The 14698-nt window shown below is 43.0% G+C and overlaps 1 protein-coding gene across 1 annotated transcript; it reads left to right on the top strand.

Moving 5' to 3' along the window:
- The first annotated feature begins 7255 nt into the window (after nt 1-7255).
- CRK (CRK proto-oncogene, adaptor protein) lies at nt 7256-13507 on the top strand. Its single transcript, XM_081940400.1, has 3 exons — nt 7256-7605; nt 8220-8752; nt 10565-13507. Exons 1-3 carry the CDS (start codon nt 7374-7376, stop codon nt 10700-10702), a joined length of 903 nt encoding a protein of 300 aa, XP_081796526.1. The 5' UTR covers nt 7256-7373; the 3' UTR covers nt 10703-13507.
- Nucleotides 13508-14698: the final 1191 nt, after the last annotated feature.

Genomic DNA, 14698 nt, shown 5'->3' with positions numbered 1-14698 from the left:
ATAATTTCATAACCATTCGTTGCAAGCGTGGAGGTGTAGAAGCTAGTGGTTTTTGTAGTATGTACTCCAACGGCTTGTGATCGGTTTCTACAACTACTGGACGGCCATATATGTACTGGTGAAACTTCTCACATCTATTCACAATGGCCAACATCTCTTTCTCAATTTGAGCATAATTAGCTTGTGTAGTGGTCAGTGCACTTGAAGCATAAGCCACCGGATGTCCTTGTTGAGTCAGTACAGCACCTAACCCAAACTGGGGTGCATCCACTTGAAGCACAGTGTCAGCATTTACGTCAAAGTATTTCAGTATTGGCCCTGGATATTTAGTGATCAGTTTCTTCACTTTGTCAAAAGTCCTTTCCATGTTTGCATCCCAACACCAAATGGCATCCTTCTGCAGCAAGGCACGTGTCTGTTGTGCGAGGCCCTTAGAGAATTTCAATAGATAATTGAAAATGCCCAGTGATGTCTCCAGATCCTTTCTGGAGGCCGGGACCTTCATGTTAAGAACTGCTGTGATCTTCTTTGGATCAGGCTTCAAGCCCTCTTTGGTTAGTAGATGTCCCAAATATGTCACTTCTCCTACCCCAATTTGCATTTTATTTGGGTTGAGTTTAAGATTTCTTTCACGACATCAATTTAGCAAAGCAGTAAGGTTTCTGTCATGCTCTACTTGATCCTTTCCATAGACCAACAAATCATCAACTATTACTTCAACACCCTGTAGATCAGCAATTAGTTCATGTGATTTCTTTTGAAATATCTCCTGTGCCGATGCTATGTTGAAAGGCACCCTTGTGAAGCGCCATCGACCCGCAGGGGAGTTGAAAGTAGTGACGTAGCTGCTAGCTTCGTCAAGATGCAATTGCCAGTAACCAGACTGGGCATATAATACACTGAACACTGTTGCTCCTACTAGCTTGTGTGCTATGTCCTCTATGGTAGGGAGTTTGTAGTGTTCTCTCATTATTACTTTGTTCAAGTCATGTGGGTCAATGCATATGCGAATGGCACCTGTGTTCTTCTTCTCCACCACAACCATAGAACTGACCCATTCCGATGGTTCAGTGACCTTCTTTACTACTCCCAACTTCTCCATCCTAGTGAGTTCCTGTCTAACTTTATTCACAAGAGTTAGAGGTATTTTCCTTGGCACATGGATGACAGGCTGTGCACCCTTCTTTATACGTATGTGGCTTATGCCTGGGATGTGGCCCTTGAATAGATAACAGTACTCATGTTTAATGTCAACTTCCGTCAGACCTCTATGCCCACCATCCACAGTCATTATGATCTTCACAAGTCCAATCTCTTTACTTGTTTTGAGACCTAGCACAGCTGGGGCTTGCGTTTCTATCACAAACAATTGTAAAGCCCTTTCCGATCCCTTATAGGCACATTGTACCTGACAGCGACCCATTACTTTCAGCTTTTCACCACCATATCCCATTAAATTTGGTAAATTCAGAGTCTCTAAAGGGGATTCATTCCTGAGGTGTTCCAGATATATGTGGCTGGGCACATAATTTACTTGTGCTCCAGTATCTATTTTGAATGTGACTGGAGTTTTATTGAACCCTATCTGTAATGTTACATTGGCTTCATCTGCAGACTGATGTGCTTTCTGTATCGCTGCAAGATATATCGGGGAGCAGTCCGAGTTTGACCCTGCATCGTCATCATTGTCCTCTATGGCATATACAGCCCGTGTTTGTGGCCTTCCGGTTTGCAAAGACAGTCTACACACCCTGGCAAAGTGTCCTCTTTTCCTGCATTTGTTGCATGTTTGCCCCCTTGCAGGACAGACACTGTTTTTATGGTGCATATTTCCACAATATCCACAAGCTGCTTCTCTGTTACTTGTTCCAGTGCCATAGGTGCCTTTTGTTCCTTTGTGTGCCCTTTCTTGACCATATCTACTGCTTTGAGTTTCTATAGCATTAATCTGGTGCTGTGTTCCTTCCAGTATCTGCATGTCTTTTCTTGATATTTCATATGCTCTAGAAATCCTTATGGCTTTCTCAAGATTTAAGTCTTCTTCCTGCAGCAGTTTTTCCTCAACTTCCTTAGACTTACTACCCATCAAAATACGGTCATTAATCATATCTCCAGCATCATAAAAAGCACAGTCTTTGGCAAGGAAGCACAGCTGGGTCACCCAATCATCCACAGATTCACCTCCACACTGGTTTCTCTCATAAAACAGTTTTCTCTGCACTGTGGAGTTTTTTCTCGGGTTACAGTATGCTTCAAATTTTGCAAACAGTACCTCTGTTTTCTTTTTGTCCTCTGCAGTAATCTCTCCACTTGCTTGCCAGGCTCTGCACACATCACGTCCTTTCTGTGCCACACATATTAGAAAGTGTGCTGCTTTCTGCTGATTAGTCCATTTGTCTGCATCAGGTCCTGCAAACACGAGCTCTATCTGTTCCCTCCACCTTAACCAGTTTTCAGATAATAATAATAATAATAATAATAATAATAATAATAATAATAATAATAATAATTTAATTTGTTAGCCGCTCCCTCTCCGCAAGGGACTCGGGGCGGCGTACAATAAAAACATACATACATACATATAAACATACAGATACACACATATACATACATATACATACACGGAGGAGGTAATAATTAAATATACAACACATTAATAATAATAAAAAATTAGCCATTAAAAATACCCCATAGTAATAATACAATTTAAAAAGGACTGTCAGGAGGAATAGGATAAACTACGGTTGAGCCAGGCCAGATAATTGAAAAAGGTGGGTATTGAGCTTTACACGGAAGGAGCGGAGATCGGAAGTAATCCTGATGTCAAGGGGGAGGTCATTCCACAGGGCTGGGCCCATCACAGAGAAGGCCCTGCTCCTGGGCGTCGCCCCCCGACACTGTTTAGTGGATGGCACCCGGAGAAGTCCCTCTCTGTGTGAGCGGATTGGTCGTAGGGATGTATGGGGCAGGATGCGATCCCGCAAGTAACTAGGTCCTATGCCAGATATGTTCCCTGATTCCAAATCCAGGGAAGGAGTATTCTTTGTGTTGCTATTTGCTGCCATAACTTTTCTCACCCCACTTCTGGTACCATGTGATGACTTTTGGCATAAAATAAAGGCAGAGAGCAAGGAGCTTGAACTAGAGGCTAGTCTTTATTCAGCGGCAGCCATCTTAAAACTGACTTCTGCCCTAGATGTCATCATTAAAAAGGTTAACTGTTTCCTAGCCTCCTTAAAGAGATAGGCACACCAATTGCACTTAAAATATAACATAAAACATACAATCATTACACTCCACTTCAGCTCCAGGAGGATGGGATTAAGGCATGATAATATTGGCCCTTTACCCAACTCGTCATATGGCATCTGAGAACTCAACCAAACCTGGATTCAAAACACAGCCTAGAGTGGCCCCTGCATGGCTCCATGGAGTCTGACAACCAATCAGAAGACAAGATCAAGATCAAAGGCCAGAGAGGGCATAAAACCAGGGACTCAGCATCTCAGTACTTCCTTCTCTTCTTCTCCCCAACATTGAAGCATGTGATCACCTTTTCTGTTCAGGACTCAAGCCATGTGGTCCTGCCCACCATTAAAACCATCTTTCCAAGCAGCCTCCATGTCTCCAGTGTCTTTTTCCCCACTTGGAGCCGAACCCAGAAGGACATTTCTTCCAACACTAGAAAGCAAGATTTTAAGTATGTTTTGGGACTAGAATGTATCTTCACAGGATGGCCTGAGGCTTTTGCTTGCAGGACTAATAAAGATCATGAAGTAGTAAACATCCTACTGGAAGAAATTATTTCTAGGTTTGGGCTGCCAAATAGTATGTAATTTGATTGTGACCCATATTTCATAGCTAAGTTTGTGTGAACAGTTAAACCTCACTTGGAAGCTTTACTCAACCTACCACTTGGCAATTAGTTCTATGGAAAAATTGTAATGATTTACAAAAACAACAGCTAGCTAAGCTAAGTCAGGAGGCTCACCTGTCCTCGCCACAAACTTTGCCACTCACGTTGTTGGGGCTTCACATTGCTCTTCGAAACTAATAGGCTTGAGCCTCTTTGAGGCCCTTTTTAGATGACCACATCCTTCCCTAAAGGCAGAGGAGAGGTCCATCCCATTGGTGGGCGAACTGACCTTGTACCAATATGTAAGACAACTCGCTGGGGTTATGAATATATTTGGATGAGGGGATAGACAGGGAACTCATCAAATTTGCAGATGACACCAAGCTGGCAGGAATAGCCAACACTCCAGAAGATAGTCTTAAGATACAGAAGGATCTTGACAGACTTGAACATTGGGCACTATCTAACAAAATGAAATTCAATGGTGAAAAAAGTAACATTCTACATTTAGGCAAGAAAAACAAAATGCACAGGTATAATATATGTGGTACCTTGCCAATACCCTGTTTCCCTGAAAATAAGCCCTCCCCGAAAATATTGAAACAAAACCACAGCCATGAGGTGACCACGCTCGTCGCCTCCTGCACCTCAAAAATAATATCTTCCTGGAGGAGCTACACGTCGCAGCGATACCCGGCTTTTTCTGGTCACTCCGGATTAGCCGCAGAATCTGGATCGTTTGGACGGTCCAATGGGACCCAAGCCGACCCGAAGAGATGGTGGGAGGTAGGGGAAAACCCGGAGGATCCAGAGACACCCACAAAGTCTCTGAAGACCCAGGGGAAAACCCCTTTTGCCGGCGATCAAGAGCCAGCCTCAAGGCTGCCGAAGCTGCTGACAGCTCCGCAAAGCAAGAGCAGGAGAGAAAGAAGCATGCCGTTTTTGGTGAGACTACTTAAAGTTTTTTCTTTATTATAAAGAGGACATCCTAAAACTGGAGATTCAAGGAAAATCGAGTATAACCAGAGAACCTGATACTTAATGACTATATGGATTGATAATTAACAATGGAAAATTATATTTGGAGTTGTGGATGATTGATGACATTATTGTTAACTGAAAGTATAAATATGCAATATGAATTAATGGGAATCTTTTGTTTTAATCTTTGTTTTTACTCTCTAGAGATAGGCGATATTATAATTCTATATAGACTTATTGTTACCTAATAGATAATTATGGATTCAAGGAAATAAGGGCTGCCACAAATGAAAGAATATTAATGGTAATTTGAACACATAATACTCAATGTAATATTTAGTTATGTTTAATGGATAACCAGTGACTTTATTTTTAATTGTAAAAACTGTTGCACAAAAACTTGTAACCAAACGACATGTCTGGTGAAATTGAGGAAAGTTGTTTCTTCTCCTTGCTTTTGTTCTGTATGTGTTGTCTTGTTTTTTTTAAAAGAAAAATAAATAAATAAAAAATTTATTTAAAATAATAATAATAATAATAATAATAATAATAATAATAATAATAATAATAATACCACCTCCCTGAAAATAAGCCCAAGCGCTTATTTCAGGGGTCAAAAGAAAATAAGACCCTGTCTTATTTTCAGGGAAACACAGTAGTAGTAACTGTGAGAGGGATCTTGGAGTCCTAGTGGACAACCATTTAAATATGAGCCAGCAGTGTGCAGCAGCTGCCAAAAAAGCCAACACAGTTCTAGGCTCCATAAACAGAGGGATAGAATCAAGATCACATGAAGGGTTAATACCACTGTATAATGCTTTGGTAAGGCCACACTTGGAATACTGCATTCAGTTTTGGTCATTATGATGTAAGAGAGATGTTGAGACTCTAGAAAGAGTGCAGAGAAAAGCAACCAAGAGAATTAGGGGACTGAAGCTTAAGACATATGAAGAATGGTTGCAGGAACTGGGTATGTCTAGTTTAATGAAAAGCACTAGGGGAAACATGATAGCAATGTTCCAGTATCTCAGGGGCTGCCACAAAGAAGAGGTAGTCAAGCTATTCCCCAAAATACCTGAGGGCAGGACAAGAAGCAATGGGTGGAAACTAATCAAGGAGAGAAGCAACTTAGAACTGAGGAGAAATTTCCTGGCAGTTGGAACAATTAAACAGTGGAACAGCTTGCCTCCAGAAGTTGTGAATGCCCCAACACTGGACATTCTTAAGATGAGGTTGGATAACCATTTGTATGAAGTGGTGCAGGGTTTCCTGCAGAGGTGGGCTCAAAATTTTTAGCAAGGGGTTCTCTTCCTGATTGCTGGGTGAGCGTGGCCTAGTCAGCCTATTGCACTATGGCGGGGGGGGGGGGGAGGGAGTTTTTGCCCTCCCTGGGCTCCGTAGGCTTTCCTCGAGCCTCCAAAGGGTGAAAGCGGCCTCCCCAAGCTTCAGAGGCCGGAAACAGGCTCGTTTCCAGCCTTCCAGGAGATGATGTGTAAATCTTTAAGAGACGGGGCTGTTCCTCTGCCACTTGAGGTGCTGACTCATCCCCTTCTCAAGTAACAGGTAAGAAGATGTTGGATAGCCATTTGTCTGAAATGGTATAGGGTTTCATGCCTAGGCAGGGGGTTGGACTAGAAGACCTCCAAGGTCCCTTCCAATTGCCATTGTATTGTATTGTATTGTAACTGTCTCTAGACCAAACCATACTAGATCATTTCCGCACTGTATCCAACCTTCTCTTTTCAGAGCAGGATCTTGTGGGTGCACAACAGCCTGGAAGGATCCTGAAGATGATTATCTGGACCCGTTTCGGGAAGCTTCGGGCCTGGAATTGAAACAGGGCCAGTTGTGCATGGGAACCCTCATCCTTCTTGGCCCTTCAGTCTTCAGCACCTTCCCCACCAGGGTATCCTTTGGTCGGGGCTCTGGAGGGGGCAGCGCTGCCTTTTGCTGACCCTTCTCCTGCATCCACGTTGTGATGCCGGCCAGGGGTCCTCGGCCCTTCTTCCGAAGGGTCCAACGCGGGTCTCTCCCCGCCCCTGCTTCGCGGAAAACCATCGCTTGCCGCCCCCGGCCTGCTGGTCCCGGGGATTCACTGCCCTCGTTCCGGGTGGGGCTGGGCCGTTCCACACGGGGCCTCAGAGGGGGAGAATCGCGTTTACACATACGTAATAAGAGCGGCCGTCAAGCGCCAAACTATCATTTTTAGCGGAAGCCCCCGCTGTCCCAACTGCCAACAGGCAGGGCCGAGGCAAGAAAAACCTTCCGCTGCCCACCGGGAGAAGCTGCGAGACAGATCTCGAGCGCAGCGCAGAGCACAGGCGCGGCAGCCTCCGGCCCCGCCTCCAGGCCCGGCCACCTTCCCCAGGCGCACTCCGATGACACCACCGCGGAGGCCGCAACAGCGGCTTCCGGCGGAGCGCCGTCACTTCCGGAGAGTGAGGCGCGGCGGCCGCCATCTTGGGCGGCTGCGGGAGGCGGCGGCCGGGTGGGCGCGCGCGATCGGCGGCGACGCTGCCGCTCTCCCCCGCCGGCCATGGCCGGGCAGTTCGACGCGGAGGACCAGGCGAGCTGGTACTGGGGACGGTTGAGCCGGGCGGAGGCGGTGGACCTCCTGCAGGGGCAGCGCCACGGCACCTTCCTGGTGCGGGACTCGGGCAGCATCCTGGGCGACTTCGTCCTCTCCGTCTCCGAGAGCTCGCGCGTCTCGCACTACATCGTCAACAGCCAGGGCGGGGGCGGTGCGGGGGCGGCCCCCACGGCGCCCGGTAGGTTCCCCCCCCCCTTTCCGGCCTCTGCCCCGCCGCCCGAGCCCAGGCGAGGAAGCGGCTGGGAGGTCTCTCCTTCGCTCGGGTGTCCTCGGGATGCGGCCGCGCGGGCGTCCTGGCTGCAACTCTGGTGGAATCGCTTTTGGACTTACCCATCCCTAAAATCCCCTCGTGGCCTCCCATCCACGCACTCAGCAGGGCCGGATGCTTGTGTTGTTTGAAATGAGCCGGTGTCGCCTGTTGCTGCCGCCACTTCCGTGTAGTTGAATAAAATGCTTTGGGATTCCTCAAGGCAGGCCCCTTCTTTCTTAAAAAAGGCAGGTCAAGTCATGTGTAATTTACATTTAGGTTTGCAGTTGTTCCCTTTAGTTCAAGGGGCTGATATCTTCTTTTGAGTTTGTGTATTGCCTCTGAAGAGCTTCTGCTTAATTTTGCTGCTTACAAAGTGAATTTGTGCATAAGTTACGTACAGATTCAATAATGGTACTGTAAAGTAATGGATATTATTTATTTAGTTTTTCGTTTTTAAGAAACAAAATGGGTTATTGGTTGAATGCTACTTTTGGTATTTCCTATTTTGTTTAATTATCTCCTTTTTGTTTCCCCGCTTGCAGGGTTGTCTCCTAAGTTTCGGATAGGTGATCAAGAGTTTGATTCTTTACCAGCTTTGTTGGAGTTCTACAAAATACACTACTTGGACACTACAACATTGATAGAACCTGTTTCAAAATCAAAGCATAACAATGATGCGCAGCTCAGGCAGGAAGAAGTTGAATATGTACGTGCTCTTTTTGACTTTAGTGGCAATGATGAGGAAGACCTCCCATTTAAGAAAGGAGACATACTGAGGATCTGGGAAAAACCCGAAGAGCAGTGGTGGAATGCAGAGGACGGTGGCGGCAGGCGAGGCATGATACCGGTTCCTTACGTCGAGAAGTATAAGCCTGCCTCTGCTGCAGTCTCCGCTCCGATTGGAAGTAACCAGGATAGTACGGTCCCACAAGCATTGGGTGGGCCAGAACCAGGTCCCTATGCCCAGCCTAGCATCAATACGCCACTTCCCAATCTTCAGAATGGGCCAATACTTGCCCGGGTCATCCAGAAGCGAGTCCCTAATGCTTATGACAAGACAGCCTTGGCCTTGGAGGTAGGTAGTGGCGCAATGCAGAGAGAATTCTCACTCAGATTCTTCTGTTTCAAAAAGAACGGGAACCCAGCGAGCAGCAAGGCTTCCAAGCCACTGATGCTGATGTTCCCCACAAATGTAGCATGCAGAAAGACTAGCATGATCTTCTTGAAATGGATAGTATTTCTGTGTTGTGAGTGCTGTCTGTTTGTATTTGCCTCTCCTGTGAGAAGCACACTGATTACTTAAGTTCTGTCTGAAGCATTTTCCAGAGGAAAAGTTGTTATAGTAAAAAAATCTAATTTGGCCTTTGATGCCGAAGGTCCTGGGTTATACTGCTTAGAGGTTTGGTACACATTAACTTTTCTCTGGTGTCAGCTAAATGTATCCCAGCTTGATTTCTTCTAAAGCAGCAGAATAAGGCAAGAAATGGCACGGGAAAGGGGTTGGGGTGTTACTTCACTTGGGAACTGAAATTTGTGGAGTTTTGCCCCATTTTACAACTCTTCTTGCCACATTTGTTAAGTGAATCGCTACAGTTGTTAAATTAGTATCACAGTTGTTAAGTGAATCTGGTTTCCCCATTGACTTTGCTTGTCAGAAAGTTGCAAAAGGGGATCACATAGCTCGGGGACACTGCAACCGGCATAAATGTGCCTGAGTTGTCAAGCATCCAAATGTAAATCACGTGACATGTGGATGCTACAACTCATAAATGTGAAAAATGGTCATAGGTCACTTTTTTCAGTGCCGTTGTAACTTCAAACGGTAACTAAACAATCTGTTGTAAGTGAAGGACTACCTCTAGTTAGCTAGATTGTGATGCTTGAACTGCTTCCATACTTACATGGAACACCGTGACTGCCTATTATCGGTAGTAGCTCTGCCTTGCCTTGGGAGGAATCCCACAATGGGCTATTGAGGAACACTAATTGTGACAATCTTGGCTTTTATATTTAAAGGATAACACACCCTTGTTCCCAAAATATTACTCTGTTCTCAAGCTGGGATTGTTCTGTAATTGCTTCCGAAGTCACTACCGTTAAGCAGAACTGCCAGAATGATGAGGCATGACAACAGAGCTCTGACTTTTCAACATGGCAGGCTTGGAGATGTGGCTCCAGAGATAAATAAAATAATATAAACAATAGTGCTGATTGTGCAGAATTATAGTTATTCTTAACCTTTGGTGCAGGGTGGATTTGATTTTAATCAAGTTGATTTAAATTGTGATTTAAATCAAAAATTTTAAAGAGCAACTGTTATCTCCGTCCCCCAGCGGCTCCTCCTCTGACCTGCTGTTGACTCACTGACAGATAGATTTTTACTCCAAAAGCATTTTATTAAAATAAATTTGATTTAAAAAAAAATCAATTTACATTTTTTTAAAATCTGATTTTTAAATTTATTTTTAATCTATTTTATCCACCCTGCTTTGGTGTTTGAGTTTTTTCTATAGGCGTTTGGATGAGTTAGATCACAATTTGTGTTGAAAGTTCATTGAGTAACGAAGGCAAATTCATTGCTTTCTGGAATAAAAGGAACTTCACTGCACAGCCCTGCCTCCCTTTGGAACAAAACCTGAGATTCAGAAAGCATGCCGTATTTCCCCCTTGGTGGAAAAGGAGGAAAGCTGCAGTTCTTGCTGTCAAAGGACCAGGCTAGGAGCAGCTGCTACCACCGCTTCCTTCTTTAACCATATTGCTTTCCATTGAACATGTTACTGTTAGCCAGGGGGCTTTCCCAGAAACAGAATATGCCTGTTTGGATACCTGCCCAAGGAATTGTGGAGTCATTCACAGAGTTGACGGTGATGTGTTTCTTGGTTTGCAGGTTGGTGAACTAGTCAAGGTCACCAAGATTAACATGAGTGGCCAGTGGGAAGGAGAGTGCAATGGCAGGCGCGGCCATTTCCCATTCACACATGTCCGGATGCTGGATCAACAGAATCCTGAAGAGGACTTCAGCTGAAAAGGACCCCACTGTTCTGCTTACGGATGGGAGCAAGCACACGGCGTTTCATTGCTGCAGCAATGGAGACTGTTTCTTGAGAAGTCAAAAGTAGGGTGGTTTCTGCCAGCATTCTGGTATTGAAGATGAACTGTCCCTGGGACACAACACTCATAAGGTGCTTGTGTTTTCAGGGTACGGCTTCTGTGCCAAGAGGTAGGTCAAAGACATTACATTCCCCCCCCCCCCCCCCGAGTAGGACGAGAATGCTACCCAGGGCTGTGGAGCTCAGGCTTTGTCAGTTGCATGGCTTATAACCCGAGTGGCTTGGTAAACTCACGGCTTGCTAGCCTAAATATTCCTCTCTTTGGATCTGATATATATATTGTAATTTCTGTCTCATAACTGCTTGTTGCAAAATGAGTACACTATGCATCGCCCTGGTCTATTTTCTAAGTGTATTTTGATACTGGGATAGCTGGAGCTTAATGATTATATTTTGGATGCGTTAGGGCGAAGTCTGCTCATTATTGTGAGTTCTAAAAATTTGTCTTTAGTACAGACATAGCAAGTAGCTGACTTAATTTCAGAGGTAGGTGTTAATGGAAATTAAATATTGGTGGAATGTTAAGCTTCCCTTAAAGGGCAGAGAACTGTGTTCATTGTACTTTTTAAATTGCTGACTTATCTGAGCACTACACTCCAAAGCATTAGCCAATTATAGAAAGAGATGAGTGCCTGAAAATTTCCTTTTAGTACTTCCTATTTACTCCATATAGCAAGGCAAATATTGCCATGATAAATGAAAATGCCAAATACTTTCTTCTATAAATGGTTCCTTTCAAACTATGGTTCCATCTGCAAAGCATTCCGATGGTGGTTTCATGAAGAACTTATTTTTTAATAAACTAATAAAAATACTAAAATGCTTTTGGATTGATTCTAAAACAAAAATAGTTTGCACACACAATGTCTTTCCACTATTCAAGACTTGAAGAAACCATTTTTTCTACTAACGTTTCCCAGACTGCTTGTTGCCAAGTTTCCTTTTGACTTAATATTGCTAGAAAAAGAATAACCTTGAACAAAAAAAAATTCCTTTACTTATCAAAATGTGCCTGCCTTGATACTCTTCCCAAGAATTAACTGCAGGTGTGTAATACGCCATCTCATATCCCATTAACAAAGGAGGAAAATGCCCTTTAGCGCTTACGCAATAGTGCCATTCTGTTCTTGCTTTAAGAATATTGAAATGACTGGATCCCGCTTGTCTCTCATGGAAGTCCCATGCACACACACAGCCCAACAATCAATTAGAATATGAACAGAGCAGTGCACAGGTCAATCCTTATATTTACACATAGTTGCATTACCCATAAAGGGCTGGGCTGAAGTGTATTTTGCAGGGGAGTTGGCTGTGGATTATGGAATGTACTACCCAATCATCCTTAGTGGTTAAGTCAGATTTTCAACATGATGAGAGTTTGTTGATCCCAATTTCTATGGATCCAGAGATGGGAATGGTCCATTCCCTAGTAAAATGGTTACCCATTGGTGTCACTATGCAAAGGACTGCTGCCCACTGGGTCATTGAGGCTGGGAGGTTAGATTTTTTCTGAAACCAAGTGCTTGGCACGCCTCAACTATACTTCTCAAGGTTTTAGGAAAGGCAGCAGTGCCACCAGTTGCCTTTTATGGCTTGCTGTGGGAATTTGTTTTATGGGAAATTCAGTTGAGATTGTAAGATTTGTTTCCCTGAAAATGATTTTTCCGAAACAGATCCTAAAGTATTCTTGGACACCGCAGAAACTCTCCAATTGAGGTTGGATGATTTTCTGTACTCTCGCAGGAAGTACCTCTTAAAGAGATATACAGAAGTTTTATTTAACAGAATACGCTGCATTTAAGTAGAAACATAGTTTATTATAATACATTTCTGCTTAGGCTCTGCCAAGTTGGCAGCATTAGAAACATGAGGGCAATGTTTTTATTGTAAGTAATGTTGGAAATTCCCTGTGACCAATTCTGCAATGTTGATCTTTCAGAATTTCTGAAATGATAGACCCTGTGGTTTGTTGAATTTTGACCAGCTATTGTGATTTATAAACCATATTGCCTGTATATTATAAAACTAATCAACTTTGTTTCATTCACTAAACCATGACAGTATAGTATGTAAAACTATTCAATATGTTCATGTATTATGCTTTGCTTTTGGATTAATGTGTGAATTATCCCACTGGAGTTCAGCAAATTCAGCAAATCAACTACAGAATAGCAAATGTATTATTGCAATATTCATATTTCAACCACTTTATTTCAATTTTAAAAGTATGGTTGCAATATTATCACACTTCATCTGGTATCAGAGGCATTTCATGATTTACTTCTTGAGTGAAGCAACTGCTTTGCTTGAAGGCCTCCTAGCCAGTCCATTTTGGGTAGTTAACTTTCCCCTGAATTAGAGTGACCTGCTAAAAAAGCACCACTGGTTACTATTTTTATTTTGAGATGCATTTTTGCATAGTATTACACTACTCAGGTTAAATGGGTTTTTTTCCTAGCTAGTATTTTAGTCAAGCCCAGCATTTCATAATAAAACCTGATGTGATCAAAGCTTGTTAATCTATTATAACTGCAAGTATTTTAATCATTTTAATAACATGCTGTCAGAGTGAAAAATTCTGTACACAAACTAAAGCAAAAGCATATATAAAATGTGCCCTGTATTATATAACACTACACACTTTCTTGACAGTTATTTTTTGTAGCCTGTAATCAACATGTGTATAATATGTGGCGTAAATAAAAATAGCAAAAGTGGAATTTGTGTTTCATTGCCTTAACAATGTAAGTGCATGGATGGGCAGTGGGTGGGCTGATTCTAAAAATGCACTATATTGTTCACAGAAACATTTTAAAAATTCTTTTGTTTTTAGAATAGTGACAAAAAGAAATGAAAGAACAAAACACAAAGACAAATACATTATCAAAGAAGAAATGCTTTTTTAAAAAGTGAAATACAATAAAAATATTTTAATAGTAAATAGTGACAATTCTATATAGCTATCTAATGCAACTATAAATTTGAGTGATAGTGAATGACAAGATCAGTTGCTGCAGAATGACAGAGTTGGAAGGGACCTTGGAGGTCTAGTCCAACCCGTGCTCAGGCAGGAAACTATACCATTTCAGACAAATGATTGTCCAATCTCGAAAACATGCATTGTTGGAGTATTCACCTGGAGGGAAGTCATTTCACTGGCTAATTGTTCTCACTCTGGAAATTTCTCCTTAATTCCAGCTTGCTTCTCCCCTTCATTAGTTTCCATCTGTTGTTTCTTGTGCTGCCTTCGGGGGCTTTGGAAAATCGGTTGACCCCCCCTCATCTCTGATAGTCCCTCAAATATTGGAAGATGCATTCATGTCACCCCGAGTCCTTCTTTTCATCAAAACAGACACCCAATTCCAGCAACTATTCTTTATGTTTTAGCCTCCAGTCCCCTAATTATCTTTGTTTCCCTTTTCTGCACTCTTTCTAGTGTCTCAACACCTTTTTTACAACATGGCGATCAAAACTGGATGCAGTATTCCAAGTATGGCCTTACCAAGTGGTAAAGTGGTATTAACACTCTCTCAGTTGAATACCAAGTTGAATATCAAGAGAAAAAGCGACCAAGTTCCCAGGTCTGGCGTTAACGCAGGTCTTAATGAGCCCGTTGTATGGCTTTTTGTACTGTTTGTGGTTTTAGTCCTGGCTGACTAAATTTATTACATGGAGAAAAATCACAGACCTAAAAGTAAAACAATTAAGGGAGGATTTTGAAGCTTTAAAATGAAGAGACTGGACTGGGACTGTTAGCAGTGTAAAAAGGGATTTAATTTGTGGATAATATTGTTTTGATTATTGGAAGAATTCATTTTTAAAAAGAGGAATTTTGTGTTTCATTTTTTCTACCTTTCCCCCTGAGTTTTACGGTGTTTAAAGCTGGATTTTAGAGTGGGGAGATGTGAACA

This window comes from Natrix helvetica (genome assembly GCF_964273705.1).
Source record: "Natrix helvetica genome assembly, chromosome: 2".
NCBI classification, from domain to species: Eukaryota; Metazoa; Chordata; class Lepidosauria; order Squamata; family Natricidae; genus Natrix; species Natrix helvetica.
This window is presented reverse-complemented; position numbering and strand designations above follow the sequence as displayed.